This window comes from Dendrobium catenatum, unplaced genomic scaffold, assembly GCF_001605985.2.
Source record: "Dendrobium catenatum unplaced genomic scaffold, ASM160598v2 fragScaff_scaffold_611, whole genome shotgun sequence".
Taxonomy (NCBI): Eukaryota; Viridiplantae; Streptophyta; class Magnoliopsida; order Asparagales; family Orchidaceae; genus Dendrobium; species Dendrobium catenatum.
In genome coordinates, this window is record NW_021319073.1 from 78,339 (window position 1) to 94,884 (window position 16,546).

General features: G+C 33.4%; 1 protein-coding gene across 1 annotated transcript in view; it reads left to right on the forward strand.

Moving 5' to 3' along the window:
* The first annotated feature begins 337 nt into the window (after window positions 1–337).
* LOC110091847 (ran-binding protein M homolog) overlaps window positions 338–16,546 on the forward strand; it is an 85,400-nt gene continuing 69,191 nt past the window's right edge. Inside the window, exons 1-4 of the mRNA XM_020816098.2 lie at window positions 338–941; window positions 1,795–1,941; window positions 2,478–2,564; window positions 8,454–8,499. Coding sequence (XP_020671757.1) covers window positions 574–941; window positions 1,795–1,941; window positions 2,478–2,564; window positions 8,454–8,499 — 648 coding nt within the window. The 5' untranslated portion in view covers window positions 338–573. The remainder of the gene's footprint in view (window positions 942–1,794; window positions 1,942–2,477; window positions 2,565–8,453; window positions 8,500–16,546) is intronic.

Consider the following 16,546-nt stretch of genomic DNA (forward strand, 5'->3'; position numbering starts at 1 on the left):
TCCATGATAAAAAAAATACATTTCTTCAGAAATTTTTCAATCTTTTAAAACTTGAATTTTTTATCTTCAAGATATAATTCATTAGATTCTTTCGAACGTATATATTAAATAAATTTAAATTGTATTATAAACCTAAATTGGATGTTATTTTATATATAATATCTTATTTCAATTAATCTTAATTCATTTATAATAGAATTATAAATCATCTATATTCATACATATATATATATATATATCATATAATAAAATTTTTTGTTATATATTATACAAGTGTATTTACACTAGTATATATATATATATATATAAAGATAAAATATCATTCTTGCACGCTTGGTATTTTCCATCTAATAATTTATCGCACGCGTGGTATTTTCCATCCAAAACTTCATGTCGCTTTGGCGCACCTTCACCCATCTCTCGGTTCCTAGCCGTGATAGGGTTTCTCGCCGGCGGAGATATTACGAGCAGTTCCTCGATCGAAATTCCTCCTAGCGTTTCCATTATCTAGTGTTGTTCTCGGTTCGAATTGGACTTATAGCGGGAGCGTTCTGGTTATTCTGCCCCTTGACAATGGAGAGCAAGCAAGATCCGGTTGCGGCTGGAAAAGGTTCCTTTGACCTGTTCAATCTCTCGTCTAGATGGGCTTCGGCGTGGGCAGAGTCCTCTTCGGCAGCGAAGACGGACGAGGAGGAGCCGTCGTACCTCAATACCTTTAACAGTTCCGGCATGTTCCAAATGGTGTCCATGGACAAGATGTCGGTGCAGTATGTTGGAAGTCCTCAACACTTCTATGATGTCGGAGCCGTGCAGGCCAACTGCCCGGCACCAACCAGGAGGATCGCTTACTACTTCGAAATGACTGTCAAGAACGCCGGGCAAAAGGGCCAAATAGCCATCGGCTTCACCACTAAAGAGTTCAACCTCCGAAGGAAACCTGGGTAAGCCAAAAAGAATTAAATCGCATTTCTTGATTTCATTTGATATTACCTTTCAGGCGATCATCTGCAATTGTCTTTTGAAAAAAATTGTTCCTAAGCTTTTGTTTTAGGTTTTTAAAATTCAATTTCTCGAATAATGTATCTCAGCTTTGCTATTCTGTTAGCTATTTAATTAAAACTGGCTTTTATCTTAGACTTTGAAAACTTGGTAGAATTTGTAGGTTAAAGCGAATCCTTTCATAAAATTTATTTTGAGGAAAATTATTGTATTGGTTCAAATTTGGAGAACTCTGCTACTAGCCATATTTAATTAAAATGTGAAATATTGTCAATAAAAAGTGTACGTTCCAGCCACACTTTACCCAATTCAGCTTCTTTCCATATTATACACTAAAAATTTACATCTTCTAAATCTTTGAATTTGAATTTAGTATGGTGGTTGAGATGAAACTCTATTCTTGTAATAATATTTGTTTGAGGTAGGATGAAGCATATCAAGTGATTTTTATACTTCTCTTGGATTTAAGCTTCTGCATATGCCACAATGATTTTGATTCAATCAATGAGACTATTTGTAGTAATAAGATGATAATGCCAAATTTTTACCAATTTTGTGAAATAGTTGTATCTTGGTTTATTGTTCTCAATCTTTGGGGATATATATATATATATATATATATATATATATATATATATATATATATATTAATTTGATCAATCTTATTCTTCTTGTATCTTACTCCATACACGATCCACTTCCAAACTCTCTGTGTTGCATTGCTATATATTTTTTTCTTTGTTGGTGCTATTGCATTTTCCTCAAAATTGTTTCCTTAAATTTTTTTTAATGCAGATGGGAAGCTAATAGTTGTGGGTATCATGGGGATGATGGATATCTTTACCATGGGCAAGAAAAAGGAGAACCATTTGGCCCAAAATATACATCTGATGATACTGTAGGTGCTGGAATTAATTACTCTACACAGGAATTTTTCTTCACGTAAGATGATTGCTCTTTTTTGTTTGAATTTTTTTAACCCGTTGGGCTATGTTAGTAGTAAATGTATGATCACATGTGTCCAGCTTCTGATAGTCATATCAAGATGTATAACACCTGGCAATCCTTTTTTATCTCTAAACAAAAAAGAATTTGTTTTAGCTGTCTTGTCAACCCAATTCATTTCTTTTGATTCCATGTGACAACTAATACCTTGTTAAAGCACTTCTTCATAGTTGGTGTTCAGTTGATATCATTAAGTTTTCATATCACTTCTTAAGGATATGTTGGAACAAGGACAGAATTCTTTGGAGCAACAACATAGCTTCTTTCAGTCAGACAAAACACAATTTTTTGTCCAATTAAGTTTCCTCTATGTTCTGATATTAAGTTTTTGAAATTAAAATCCTTCTTATAAATTATAATTGATCAATAATTTACTCTGATATAGTTTCCTAAGTTTTTTATTGTTCCATTGTACCTTGAAAATTTATTATTTTGCCAATACGTTTTTGAGAACTTTGCAACTTTTCTTACAGGAAAAATGGAGAACTTGTTGGAACCGTCTGTAAGGATATCAAAGGTCTTTTGTACCCAACAATTGCTGTTCACGGAACAAATGAAGAGTATGATTGTTTTCCGTGACTGAGAAGTTTTAGCCTGCAATTGAAGTGACATCTGTTTATGTCATCATGACTGTGTGCTACAATGCTGCCAATGGCTTTGTTTCATGCATCAACTTTTCATCTTTGAGTTTTGGTAGATTTAGAGAATTGTAGTAAACAAACCTTATTTGTGCATATGTATAAGTTTGCATGTGATTTAATGTGTCACGACTGACATTGTGTAGTGAATCTAAATCATTTTGTCTGATGAGCTCTGTTAACTGGCCAGTAACTAGTCGAGTGAAAGAGAAGGGAAGAGTTTACCTCTGAAAATTTTAAGAGGGATTTGGTCCTTCAGTTGCCCTCATATTTAGTTCTCTACCTTGTTCCAAGATTGCTGCCTTTAATGTAAGCTAAACTAACTCATTATTCTTAAAACAGCTGGTCAATGATACTAGGTTGACTCACTAATAATGGTGATTCAATGTGGGCTAGGTGACGTAGCTTAACTTTGGTAGCACCTCGCATGACCTAGGTGACTTACCACAATGTTTATTGACTCAACTAGTTTATATATATCCCATTTCACCATGTTCCTAGTTGACCTGAACATGGTTCTTGATTTGGACGTGATTGACTTGAAGTTTTTGCTGTAAATCCAAATGTTCTTCGTTGAATGATAGGCCCTAATTGACCTATCATGGTTCTAGTTGACCTCACACTAATCCTAATCGTCCAAATTGGTCTTGCTTGAAACTTGCTTTGCCTCAATTGGATCCCTAGTCAAGCCTAAATAACCTAATTTGAACTAATTGACTTTGGGTCATCAAGTCTCAATGGAACAATTAACTAAGGATTTGGTTGGATGCTTAAATAGTCTTGTTTGCAAGGTTGTAAGAAAAGTTAATAGATGATTACTTCCTTCTCATTCTATTTTGATTTTTGGAATTCTTCTTTCAATATGTAACTACTACCCAATAAACTTACTATTATCGATCTAATATTGCAATTAGATACTTTCAAAGTGAGATTTGATTGCTTGTTGGCCTCCCTCGGACCCGAAGGCTCTCGACCTATACAGGAATTCAAAGGAGAGAGAGTAAGAATCGGTTTAATTGCTACCTTAGACTTGAGTTCGATGGATAGGGAAAGAAGGACGATGGGGTGAGGAGAGAGCTTGGAAAAATTGAGATCTTCATTCTAAAATTTTGCTTTTCATTGCTTCTAGTAAGTCCTATTTATAATACAAATAAGAATTTAAAATTTGAGGTAATTGTTAAAATCAAGGATAAGATATCTCCTTAAAATTCAAAATCTAAATACTCTTAATCTTAGATTGAAGCAATTATTTCCTAAAATCAAGGAAATACCAATCTAAAAGCCCGAAATTTAGGAGTTATTAGAAAATTTATAATAAGAAAAAATTCTAAAGAAATCCAATGGATTCATTTCTTTGCCCAATCTGTCACCTCCCACCTAGGGACTAATTGGCCCTTATCGGTTTGCTATACTAATCAACCATGATGTTGTCTATTGTTGGCCAAATGCCAAATGTTCTGTTATGATTGTGGCTCCTCTTTTTGCTTCTTTCACTCTTACTAATTAATGAGGGAAGTGTTAGGCTCCTTCCTTTGCTTGCCATTGACTTGCCATGGAGTTGATTCCTTCTTTGGCTAACTTGAATGTCTTCTTTAAAGTACTTCACGCCAAGGTAGCTTTCATATCCACAATGCAATTCTCCTTCAGTGGGCCTTCAAGTCTAATTTTGGGACCTTCAACTATAGGGCATCTCTCTCTATGAGCCATTAAATAGATATGATGAGGAGGTTGCGAGCTGATCATTCTCACTAATATTTCCATCTAGCACTACATCACTTTTTGGAATTGGAGGGCTTCATTTCGGACGGTGATGTACATATGATGGATCGAATGGGGGCATCTATTTCTCATCAAGCATGTCATCTCCAAGGTCATCCCAATTCTTTGTATCCTCCTCAATGGTAAGCCACTATAAATATGCATCATCATTTGTTAGATTCAATTGCTCGATGGTTGAGGGACCAGATAGGGACTTTGTCTAACTGGGATAGACTTGTTATTGGTCGAAATCCTATCCACTCCATTTCACTCAGGTTCCCCTGTGTAATGAAGGGTTATTGAGACCTCCTGATTGATTATGCTCAAAAAAGAAATTGCGAACAAGGTTTATGGCCCTCAGAATGGTGACCTTGATGAGCGTGACAGTGTAGCTTAGGCACTACATGAACTTTTGTATCCAATCTTTTGGCTTGACAGTTCTTGGTAATATCTGAGGCAAATGGGATTGATGTTGAATATTCTTGACATGTATGTGGAGTTAATTCGTTGACTTAACGTGAGGGGTATTCCTGGAGAGATACTCAAAATAATGCTACTTGGATGAATCTGAAGGAACTTTTGGCTCTCCGTAGACTTGTGAGGGAAGCTCACTTGTTCGACATAGAGGGCGTTGCTATGCTGTTGTGGAATTATTGATCATGATGACTTATTGGTATGACATCAAAGGTGGCATCATAGATGTTTGTCGAGGTGCTGTCAGGAGTCATCAGGAAGGGCGTTGCTAAAATTCTCAGTTGTTAGCTATGCTGCTTTGTGTCCTACATACTTGGGCAATGGAGGCTGCAATCCCCAAAATGAGTTGATGCTTACTAACCTAGTTGAATCCACATAGATAGAGCCCTAATCTTTTAGGCAAGGATCAAAGAGTTGTCGGTGGAAGCCACTTGTTGAAAACATGGAGTGATGAGACAAATTGTCACAATAATGTAAGCAATGCCTTCCTCACCAATGCTCTCCACCAATGGAGAGAACTGATCACTTTGGATTGCAGTATATCTTTTGCAAGGTTGTCTAATTGTATGAATCGATGTGGAATAGATGCAACTATGGATGGAATTACTAGGGTAGGGGCTAACTTCTGCTCAACCTAGTGCAACCTCAGGTTATTATTCATCCTAGCTCTTTTACCTAGGCAGAATTAGAGTTTGGTAATCTAGAATGACCCAAAGACAACTTAGCTGAACGGGTAAAACCTTTCTTGTAGGAAGTGAGAGTTGTGCGTGCATCGAGACGTGAGGAGGAAACTTGATCCATGCAATTATCCTCCTTTGTGAATTATAAGAAGAAGCATAAACACGAGGTGGGGCTTATCAACCAGGGCTATCTTAGGTGTTGAAAGTGCTATGACACACTAAGAGGAGGAGAGTGAATTGATATTTTTTTAAAAAAATTTTCTTGAAATCATACTAATATGCAGAAGCTTATGATTTTTTTTTTGTTTTATTGAATTTCAAGCAAGAGTTAACCCAAAAATTTATCAAGCACAAAGTTCACAAAGATAAGCAAAGTAAATTAAAGTGCATGTAGAAAAGTAAAGAAAATGCAAAACATATTTTATAATGTTTAAGTCAAAATTGATCTACGTCCACTCTGTAAAGGTCATCCTCTTTGGGTATTGCATTATATCACACTCTTTTAGCACTCTATTAGCCGTAGAAGCCCTTCTCCCTTACCAGGTAAAGAATGACCTTTACAAACTTTTCTATTCCTGAAGAATCTCTCTCCTTAAGCCTTCAGACATGGTGGAGATGCTGTTCCCTCAAATTCTAACAAGAGCTCAGTATGAAAAGGACAGGCTAGACAGATCAGGAATTGAAGAGATGCAGTAACAAACAAATTTAGTACCTGACAAGATAAGTGCTCTTGGTCCACCACTTTTGGGTCTGTAATCTATTGAATTCAGAGATTTGGAGAGGAAAAAGGCTTTAATTTGATTAAACAAAGCTATCCCTATTTATAGATATATACAAGATATCTTAATAAAGAAATAAATAATTACAGAATCATGCATAATTGCCTTAATATAATCCTTCCTAAATCAGCAACCCAAATATAGAAGGAGATCGGCGTGATCCAGGTAAGCCTCCCACAGATCCCCATTCTGGCTGTGGGATCAAGGGCCAAGGGACGGTTGAGATTTAACAGCGTGATCCAGGTGAGCCTCCCATAGATCCCCATGCTGGCCATGGGATCAAGGGCTAAGGGACGTTTGAGATTTAATAGCCTCCCTATTGCATTTGTATGCGGCCTAGTCTTCCTCAGATTGGAAGTGGTCATCAAGTCTAGGCTGCTGAGCAAGTCTTCCACACTTATGAGCCATTGGATTAGGAAGATGAGAGTGCAAGTTAAGCTAGGAGGAGAAAGGGTGGTGAAGGTTGAAGAAGAAAGTGAAAATAAATCCTCCATTTATAGCCTCGGGTCATTTGTACAATCTGATTGAGGGATCGTATTGTCTGATCGAGGGTTCGTACAGTTCGATCAAATCCTTCCAAAATGTCTCATCGAGAAAGTACAGTTAAGATCAAATCATCAGTGCAATCAGGGATCATCCAATATGACATGAATTAATGGTGATTTTGTTGTTTGTTAGCACAAATTAATTCCTCAGTGTAGGCTGATGGAATCCTTGGTACATTTGTATATGGTGTAATTTGTTTTTTTATTATGTGCAAATATAGAAGCACTTTTTTTTTTCCCTTGTAAATTTAGATATGTTGGAAGTAAAAGAAAAATGATTTCTTTTGTAACATTTTTCTATTTTCTTTTCAAAGAATTAGCATATCAGTATTTTGATTTGCTTGGGAAACATAAGAGGGAAACCTTTTTATTGCACTTGCGTCTACTTCATGGCTTCAAAACCATTAGCAACACTTCTGGAGCTTGTCCATCTTTGTTAGGGTGTCAAACTTAATTTAATAAAAGATTGCAGAACTAGACATGACATTACAAAAGGAAGCCTTGGAGGCATTATTCCAGGAAATTTAGTGGGTTCGTTGAATACTGATCTTTCTCATTTTTCTTTTAATCTAATTGTGATGGGATGAAAGTTAAAACTTACTTTTGTTTTTGAATATATATATATTTTTTTTGTGTTTTTCTGTCTGACAAATATTTTTAATTTTGGTACAACTTATGTTCTTCGAATTCTCATTTTTCTTATTTGCCTTTTGTTATTCTTTTAATGTTATTGTGATGGGAGGAAACTTATGGTAGTTTTAAATATGAAATTTTTGTATTTTTTTGTCTGAGAAATATTTTTTGATTTATAATTGCTGAAAACCATTGAGGCATTTGAGCCATTTCGGATTTTATATTTGTCAGTTAGTTATTGGCGTTGGTTATTTAGGGTTCCTTTAATTTAGCCTTTTGTGAACTGATGAACAAGTTAGATCTGGAAACAAATGGTTTTAACAGTAAAGTTGGGCAAAGTAATGAAATATATCTAGTTAATATAGGCATCCATAGTTTGTAATCGGAATATGTGTAGGTCATGGGAGTAGAAATGTTCAATTGCAATTTATTTGTGGAATGCATAAACTTATCTCAATAGCAATGGATTTTTTATTTGAGGGGCTGCTTGGTTTACTGAAGAAGGAATGCAATGTAAAATAAAAGACTATGGAATGCAATTTATTTAGAGTCTTTGAAATTATTTGGATGATGGCAAAATTAATACAGATGATTACTTTTTTTTTGTTTGATTCGTAATAAAGTGAATGTAGTGTAAATTCCAACGTTGGTGTTGGCGGTGGCGGTGGCAATCTTTTGGTAGCAGTGCCGATGGTTACAACAACGTCAACCTGAAGTGTATTTAGAATTTGACTGAAAATGGCCGAGTTTAGAATGCATTAAAAATGAACGGAGTGAATTTAGAATGCACCAAAACTTTACTTTGCATTCCTTCATCAAATCAAACACCAAAATATAAACAAATCTTATATTGGGAATACTCTATATTCCTTTTTCAACAAACCAAACAGTTATCAAAACTATGCTGAACTCCTAATGTAAATTTGCTGATTTTTATTTCAGGGTGACCGTAAATTTTGGGAAGCAACCATATCGTTTTGACATTGAGGTATATCATGTTAACTTTTATTGGTTGTAAATGTAAATGTTTCTTTGGTACATGATTTAACTTGTTTATTTTTCTATACATACTGATCATCTATCTTTTTTTATCATACAATGAATTGGGAGATTTTTTTTTCTATTACCTTTCATTTTTTTTTGTCTTGCTTCTTTTATTTGGCATATATTAGCTAGTTTTCATGATAAAAAAGATTCTTATTTCTTGCTTGCCTTTGCTTTTGGTTTGTTTTTCAAATATTTGTTTTTTAGCCTTCCTTTATATTTTACTTTAAATATAAGCATTCTTGATGATGAGATAGCCTAATTTGAATTAGAACACTCATATTTTAGCAGGAACAACTAAGAGTAGAAAGTGCATCTATATGATGGGTAGATCATATTAGTGCCTAAATATTAGGAAGAAAAAGGTGTGGCAAAGGTAACTGTATAGAAGCTATTCAATAATATTTGCACTTAAATAGATTTGATGTTGTAGGCAACACTTACAAAAAACTTAAGGAGATTCATGATACCTAGAGTTGTTCCAAAATAGTTGGTAATGTTAATGATGATATTGTACTTCTCTTTTGATGTAATCTTTGATAACTAATGTTCCTACACTCCATGTTTATTTGAAGTATGTTGACCTTATTTTTTTTAATCAGGTCGACAAACTTCCTCTTTCTGTTTAACCTTAGTTTATAGGACTTCCTTAGTATAGGGCCTTTCTTATAGTACTCTTGTAAGTGGATTCCTAATGACTTAACATTGGCTAGCCTTATAAAACCCAAAACTCTAGAGAACTTCATGCCTTATACTAGACACTTGAGACCCATGAATTAGGTCAACCATAGCATGGCCCAGGTGACATGCAGGACCATTACGAGTCTACCTTAGACCTTCCTAAGCAAATTAAAAATCTTTCCAACATTTATAGATCTGTTTATAGCATGTTAAATTCAAACAAAAATTCTAAACCCAAATAAACATTAGGTGATCCCTAGGGTTTTAATTGAAGCATTTATGATCTAGTTAACCCTAGACTTGCCTAGAAGCAATTCAATGATCCTTGGTATTCTTATTTTTCTTAGGTAGGTAGTGGAACCTATGAGGTCAGGCTTATGTTAACCCCAGGTCAATTATAAGAAAGCTCAAAACCTTAGGAATGACCTATCCTTTTTAAGCCCTATGGCACCTACCCTTGGCTAAACATATATAGCCCATTACCATAGGAATCACTCGAGATGTCCTTGGTTTCTCTTCGATCCACCCTAGGGTTAAAAAGCTTATCAACCCATTTGTCCCTTGGTCAAAACATATGGTTTGATCAAGACCTATCCTTAACCTGAAATCACCTGAATTCAATTCAATGAACCAAATCAAACCCAATGACTTTGGCATCAAGTTTAAATGGCCTGAGCACATTTTAGGAGCAGTTGGGCTCACTCATGACCTATGGTCAATTCCTATCGATCATGATCAAACCCAATTTTACCAAAACCCTAAAATGACCTATTCTAAGTTCTATCAGAGTATCAGACTAATTCTAATGAAACATAAATCAAATCCTTTCAAACTTTGCCTAAGCCTAGTTAGGACCTAACCTAGCTACCCTAGCTTACCCAACCCACATGGGCTAACCTAAAGGCGCCAACTCTCTGACTAGAGCCCTAATTAGATTTTTTAAGCCATTCAAGCTTACCAAACTCAAACCAATCCAAAACATGTTCCCCACAGGACTCTCCAGTCCTTCCTAGACCTTACCTATTCAATAAGACAACTAGAGCTAGCTCATGCAGCCGTTTTAAGCAAGGATGATAGCCCCATAAGAAATCCACCTGCCCATTGCTGATCCAACCTATCTTGATCTTAAGAATGGCTTAGGATACTTTTTTCCAGTCCCATTGGCTAATCCATAATAACTTGGCTAGTTGGCATCACTGGTGATGGCTAGATTTTTGCTATGGTTCATCCGATTTTCCTAATAAATAGGACATGCTTGAGCAAATTTGGCATGTAATAGGAGTTTATCTCTGAGTTCTCGGTGAGTTTCTAAGTGTTCCTTAACTTTTCTCTCCCTCAGCTCTCTTTGTAAGTGCAAGAAGACTTAATTTTGATGAACATATGATGGTTGTTGACCTACAATATTATCGACATGTTGACAATCCAACAGAACTTCAGATACACCTTTACCATCTCATTGAAGCTCTCCAATCATTTGGAGCATTTGCTTTCTTCTTGGATTTAAGTATGCTTCAACCCGGAATTTAGAACCATTGATCTTGTTATTTCGTGTGATGGATTATTCTAGCCAAATTGAATACATGAGACAATTCGTCAAGCCTCACGAATGGTGTGGATTTTATTTCACACCATGAGGCAGGCTAGATTGCCGATGATAAGTGAATAGATTCTTGACTCAGGTCTTATTGTTTGGTTCATCCATATGGATGCACAATCTCCCTGTTGTATTGGATCATCCAGTCTGCATTTGCCATGTGGAAATCACACTAGGTCCACTGCCAATGTAGATTATAAAATTAATTTTTAATTGATTTAAATTTAAAAAAATATGTTAAACTTTGAAAATTAATTTCTCTAAAATACTTAACCAAATTTGTTGATTAATCCCTCTTTGAAATCAGTGTTTGAGAGGATCTAATGAATTCTAAGTTAGAGCGTAAGTCGCTTTGTTTGACAAAGTGATTTCGTTTCTAGTGTTTGAGGGTAATTACTTATGCGCCTTCATTGCATCCAATTGTTTTGATATTTAAATGAGAAGTTCTCTGACGTTTTGTTGAACTTCTGCAAATTTTCTCGTTTGAGTTTGATGTTTGGTTTAATTTAATTAGATTTTTCATGATCAACACACCTAAAAGAACCTAAATATGGATTATTTATAACTAATGTTAAATGAATCATAAATCTTGAAACCAATTTTAAAGTACTTGTTTGATCTTCAAGAATAGAGGATACAAATTTTAAAACCTAATAAAACCATTAAACTGATGTAATAAATTCCTAAATATTAAAAAATTTCTTTAAAATTCTTTTAAAGCTTAAATGATCTTAAATTTTAAGAGATTGAATCGAATCATGTTTAATCCTATGGTTTCAATTTCATGAAATTTTTAAGGTCATTTGTTTAGAAATAAATAAACCTTAATTCTAGGTTAGGTTTTCTTCCTTAATGGACCCATGATTTTGTAAAAAGCATAATTAAATCACAGAAAATCATAATAATATTAATTAAAATTTCACAAACTCTTACTAAACAAATGGAATAAGAGAAAAATAATTTGAAATATTTTGAAATTAGTAAATATGATTTCTTAATTTGTAAAGATCAATTGCGCTAATAAAAAATAAATCATTAAAAATCATAAGCTACTCTTAAATAGTTCAGATTTCGAGAGATGCTCTTTAGATCATGATTGGTTTGTGATTCAAATCTTTGAATTTTTAGCTGATTGAAGAGGTCAGTTATGAAATCCTAATTCTAAAGTAGGAATGATACTTTGATTGGCTAAGAATTTTATAAAATTCATAATAAATTTAAGTAAAATGATAAAATTACCAAGTAAAGTGGTACAGATTCTTAATAAATCTTAGAAACAAAGAAGATAGATTGAAAAGGTAAATATGCTTTCCGGATTTTCAATGTTTACTGAATTAATAAAATCAATGAATCACTAAAACTCATTAGTATCTCGAAATGGCTTCAAAATTTCAAAGGTAATTTTCTAGGTCATCCTTTTTTTTTTTGATAAAAGCAGTAACTGCATTAATGAAAAGAAGCAGGAAAGAAAAAATAACTACAAAGTAGATTCCTCCTTCATTATTTTAATAAATGAAGGAGGAACCTTATCCAAGCATAAGTCTTCCCAAGTGAAGCTACTAACAATAGCATAGCTAGCACACAAATCCGCTAGTTTATTGCTCTCCCTCTTAACAAAATTGAAAATAACATTATTAAACTCTTAAAAAAAATCGAAATCATCCATACCTTTGAGCCCTTGATTCCTTATCCGATGTATAGCTTTAATGACATTAGAATTGTCACTTTCTATAATAGCTCCCTTATATTTGAACATCCAATCCTTGATCACCTCTTTCAATGATTTGATAGCAAGAAGTTCCAGATGATTTATGTCCCAATGAGATAAAGATTTGCCAAAAGCCATTAAGAATATTCCTTTACAATCTCTAACCACACCACCAATGCCTGCTTTATATGATGAACATAGGGCAGCATCTACATTAATTTTTAACCAACCGGGTGGAGGGGGATGCCAAGTATTAGACAGCCAATAAGACTGGTTATCATCTCCTTTTTCCGGACTATAGTTAAAAATATTTTTTGAAAAAGCTGACAAGCTGATAGCATTAGCAGCAATGAAGTTTGCACTTTCGTCTATTCCATCATGTAACATTTTGTTCCTAGCTTTCCAAGAGAGGTAAACAACATTAAAATAAAGGTTAATAAACATACCATTAACCTTTGATGTTGTATTTAACCATCTGCAACAATCTTCAAAACCTCCAAACACCGGAATTTGAAATCCCCAAACATTCAGTAAAGAAATAACTTTTCTTAAATTCAAGCATTTAACAAGAATATGTTCAGTATCTTCCTTCCCCGAATCACATCTGGGACATATTCCATCTTCTTGTAATCTTCTATGAGAAAGGAATTGATACGAAGGCAAAGCGTTCTTAAACAGTCTATAACAGAAAATTTGTACCTTCGGAATAACCTTTGCCTTCTTTATCCATACCGTCCACCTGAGACCCTCATGATGCTGAAACAGGGATTCATAGATCATTCCTGTAATAGTCTTCCCAGAATTCTGATAAATAAGCTCCCTCTCATCAATAATTTGTTCTCTGTTGATTTTGATTTGTAGAATTAAATTAATCAAATCAGTACCAAAGAACTGCTTCAGCTCTTCTACCTTCCATCTTCCATCTTCAATAAATTTGCTTAGTTTGATATCTTCATCAGCTTGTGGGATAACATAAGTTGGCCATTTGTCAATTCTCCTATCTAGAATCCAAATGTCTTTGAATACTTCTACAGATGATCCATCAGCTAAGCTCCATTTTATCAATGGATTCAGAGCTCTTCCACCATCCGAAATAACTTTCCAGGACAAAGAGCAATTCTTCTTGATATCTTCATACCCAGGCCTCATATCGTATTTTGAAGCTAATGTTCTCTGTAACAGAGAATTGTTGTTTGATAGAAACCTCCAGGTGATTCTTGCTCTAAGCGAGCTAACTCTAGCTGAACAAGAGAACAATCCACCTCCACCGATGTCTTTGGGTTTACATAAATCGTCCCAGCTGATATAGTGCATGCCCAACTTCCCTCCAGATTTATTCCAAATAAATCCCCTGCTTAGTTTTTCAATTTCTTTCAAGATTCTGATCGGAACTAATGAGTGGGTGCTGAAGAAATTAGGAAGAGTAAGTATAACTGAATTTACTAGACTGAGTTTTCCAGCCAATGATAAATCCTTACTCCCCAAGATATTAAGCATTTTGAGTGTTTTCTCAATGATAAAGTAATAATCATTTGCAACTAACCTAGAAAAGGCAATTTGGCATTTCTTTAAATCCAAATGGAAAAGGAGGAATAGTGATACTGAAGGTTGGCCGGATCCTGGTATAGTTTTAAAAAAGGAAGATAAAGAAATGCTTTCCAAAGATTTTACAACAGAAGAAATTGTAAATGTTATTCAAAATCTGGGTGGAAATATAGCGCCTGGGTGAGATGGTATTACATATTCTTATATCAAAAGCTACTGGGATATCATTAAAGAAGATTTTGTTAAAGCTATAAATCATTTCCTGTATCATGGGGAAATGGACAAGGATTGGAAGGATACCTTGATAGTTCTTATTCCAAAGATTTCTAATCCGATGTTACCGTCCAACTTCAGGCCCATTAGCTTGTGTAATTCTATTTACAAGGTGGCAGCCAAAATTATTTTTAACAAATTAATAAAAGTGATTCCTCCTCTGATTTCGGATGAGCAAGCTGCTTTTATAAAAGGAAGGTTCATTTCTGATCATTTGATGATAGCTCAAGAATTATTTCACAAACTCAGATTTTCGAAAACTGCTAAAGGGATAGTTTCTTACAAAATAGATATGGAGCAAGCTTATGACTCAATGAGTTGGGTCACTCTTATGAAAATCTTGGAATATTTTGAATTCCCGCCCAAATTCTCAAAACTTATATTGGAATGTGTCTTAAATCCAAGATTTTCAATCATCATAAATGGGAATTTTACTGATTTTCTAGGTCATCCTTGACTTGATCAAATCTTATGAGAATTTGAATTCAATCCTTAAGTTAATTATCTACCTTTATTAGCTTAGATTTTAGGAAATTCACTAAAAAATAAAATAAAGTGCTAAAACCTTGAAATAATTTTTCATGATACTTGGTGATCTCTGAAATTAAAATAGACCAAGTTCCCAAGGTTTTGAGATTAGAAAACATACTTAAAAATACTGTCAATAAAATGCATCAGGAAATCAAATAAATCATAACAAATTAGAAATACTTCCAATTAATTTTAAATTTTTTATGAGATCATCATGGATATTACTCAGCTCTACAATAAATTTTATTGAATTTGATGTTGATTTAATAAAAAAATAAAATCTTGGTCATTAAATAATATAAAAAATATCAATATATTGAAATCCCTTAACTCTGAAAATGTTTTCATAGTTTTTGGAGTTCTCATCTTAATAACAAATTGAATTTTCATCATTAAATTATGAAAAAAATATAAAATTCAAAATAATTCTAAATTTCTATTGGAAATTTCTCTCGTTGCCTCCAACTTTAGAGGATTATTTCATAATTTTTTGAATGACATCTTGACATCAAACAAAAATAAACAAACTCTAAGTTTAATAATAAAATAATTAAATAACCTAAAAATTTAAGATTATATTAAGCATTTAATAAAAATCTAAATACTAATAGAATTTCTATAAATTCACAATATTATAGTGAATAATAAGCTACGTAATTTGAATTATCATCAAACTGAAATAAAATTTTCTTTTGTAAACCCTAAAATAAAATTAAAAAAAAATCCAAAGTCATGAAACGTACTTGTTTGCTTTTAAGGCAGTGTAATGTGTCACATTACTCTTCGTGTGAGGTGTACCTCTCATTATGTTTAAGATACTTTAAATGATTGGATTCATCTTATCATAGGATGAATGCTTTACATTTGAGGTATTCTTTAAAATCTTAAAATAAAAGTTAAATCTCAAATTCTAAAATTCATCTAAAATCTTTAAAACATTAATATGTTGAATTTGAAACTGCTATTGGACTAAATTAAAAAATTTAAATTGAAAGTAAAGTAATAAACAAACAATAGAGTGATAACTTAGCATACATACACTAGGTGCTAGATAGAATACTAGTTTTAGACTTTCTATGGTATTTTGTTTATTTTTGCTTTTATTTTGTGCTGTATTATTTTGATATGCATTATTTAGTACTCTTTTTTGTATATATATATATATTTATGACCAAATGAATAAAACTTACTTGATTTCCTATGTTATTTTTTGAAAGGTGTACCATAAGCCTAGATTTGTTTTTGATAATATAATTTATAAAAATAATATTTCTATAAAAGAAAAGAATAAATTAATAAAATCAACTAAAATAAACTTAAGGCATTCAAAACCAATAGAAGATATTTAATGACCAAATGCAAAACCTTACATTAGCTAGAAGCATTGTATACTCGTCATAGTTGGGTTTCTTGGCTTCACTAGCTTGTAAGTCCCAATTCTTAATATAAATAGCAGACTTGTTTCCTGGTGAGTTTTAAACTTAGTCGCCTGCATTTCTTTAGACTTAGGTTCTAGTTATTATCATAGTGGTGGTTCTTATCTTAGTTCAAGGATTCAAGGTTGATATTTATTTCTCTTGTTATATCATAAGTTATTATCTCCTTAGCAATTTCTTAAAGTTGTGCTGATAAAATATAAAATATAACTTTCTAATTAAA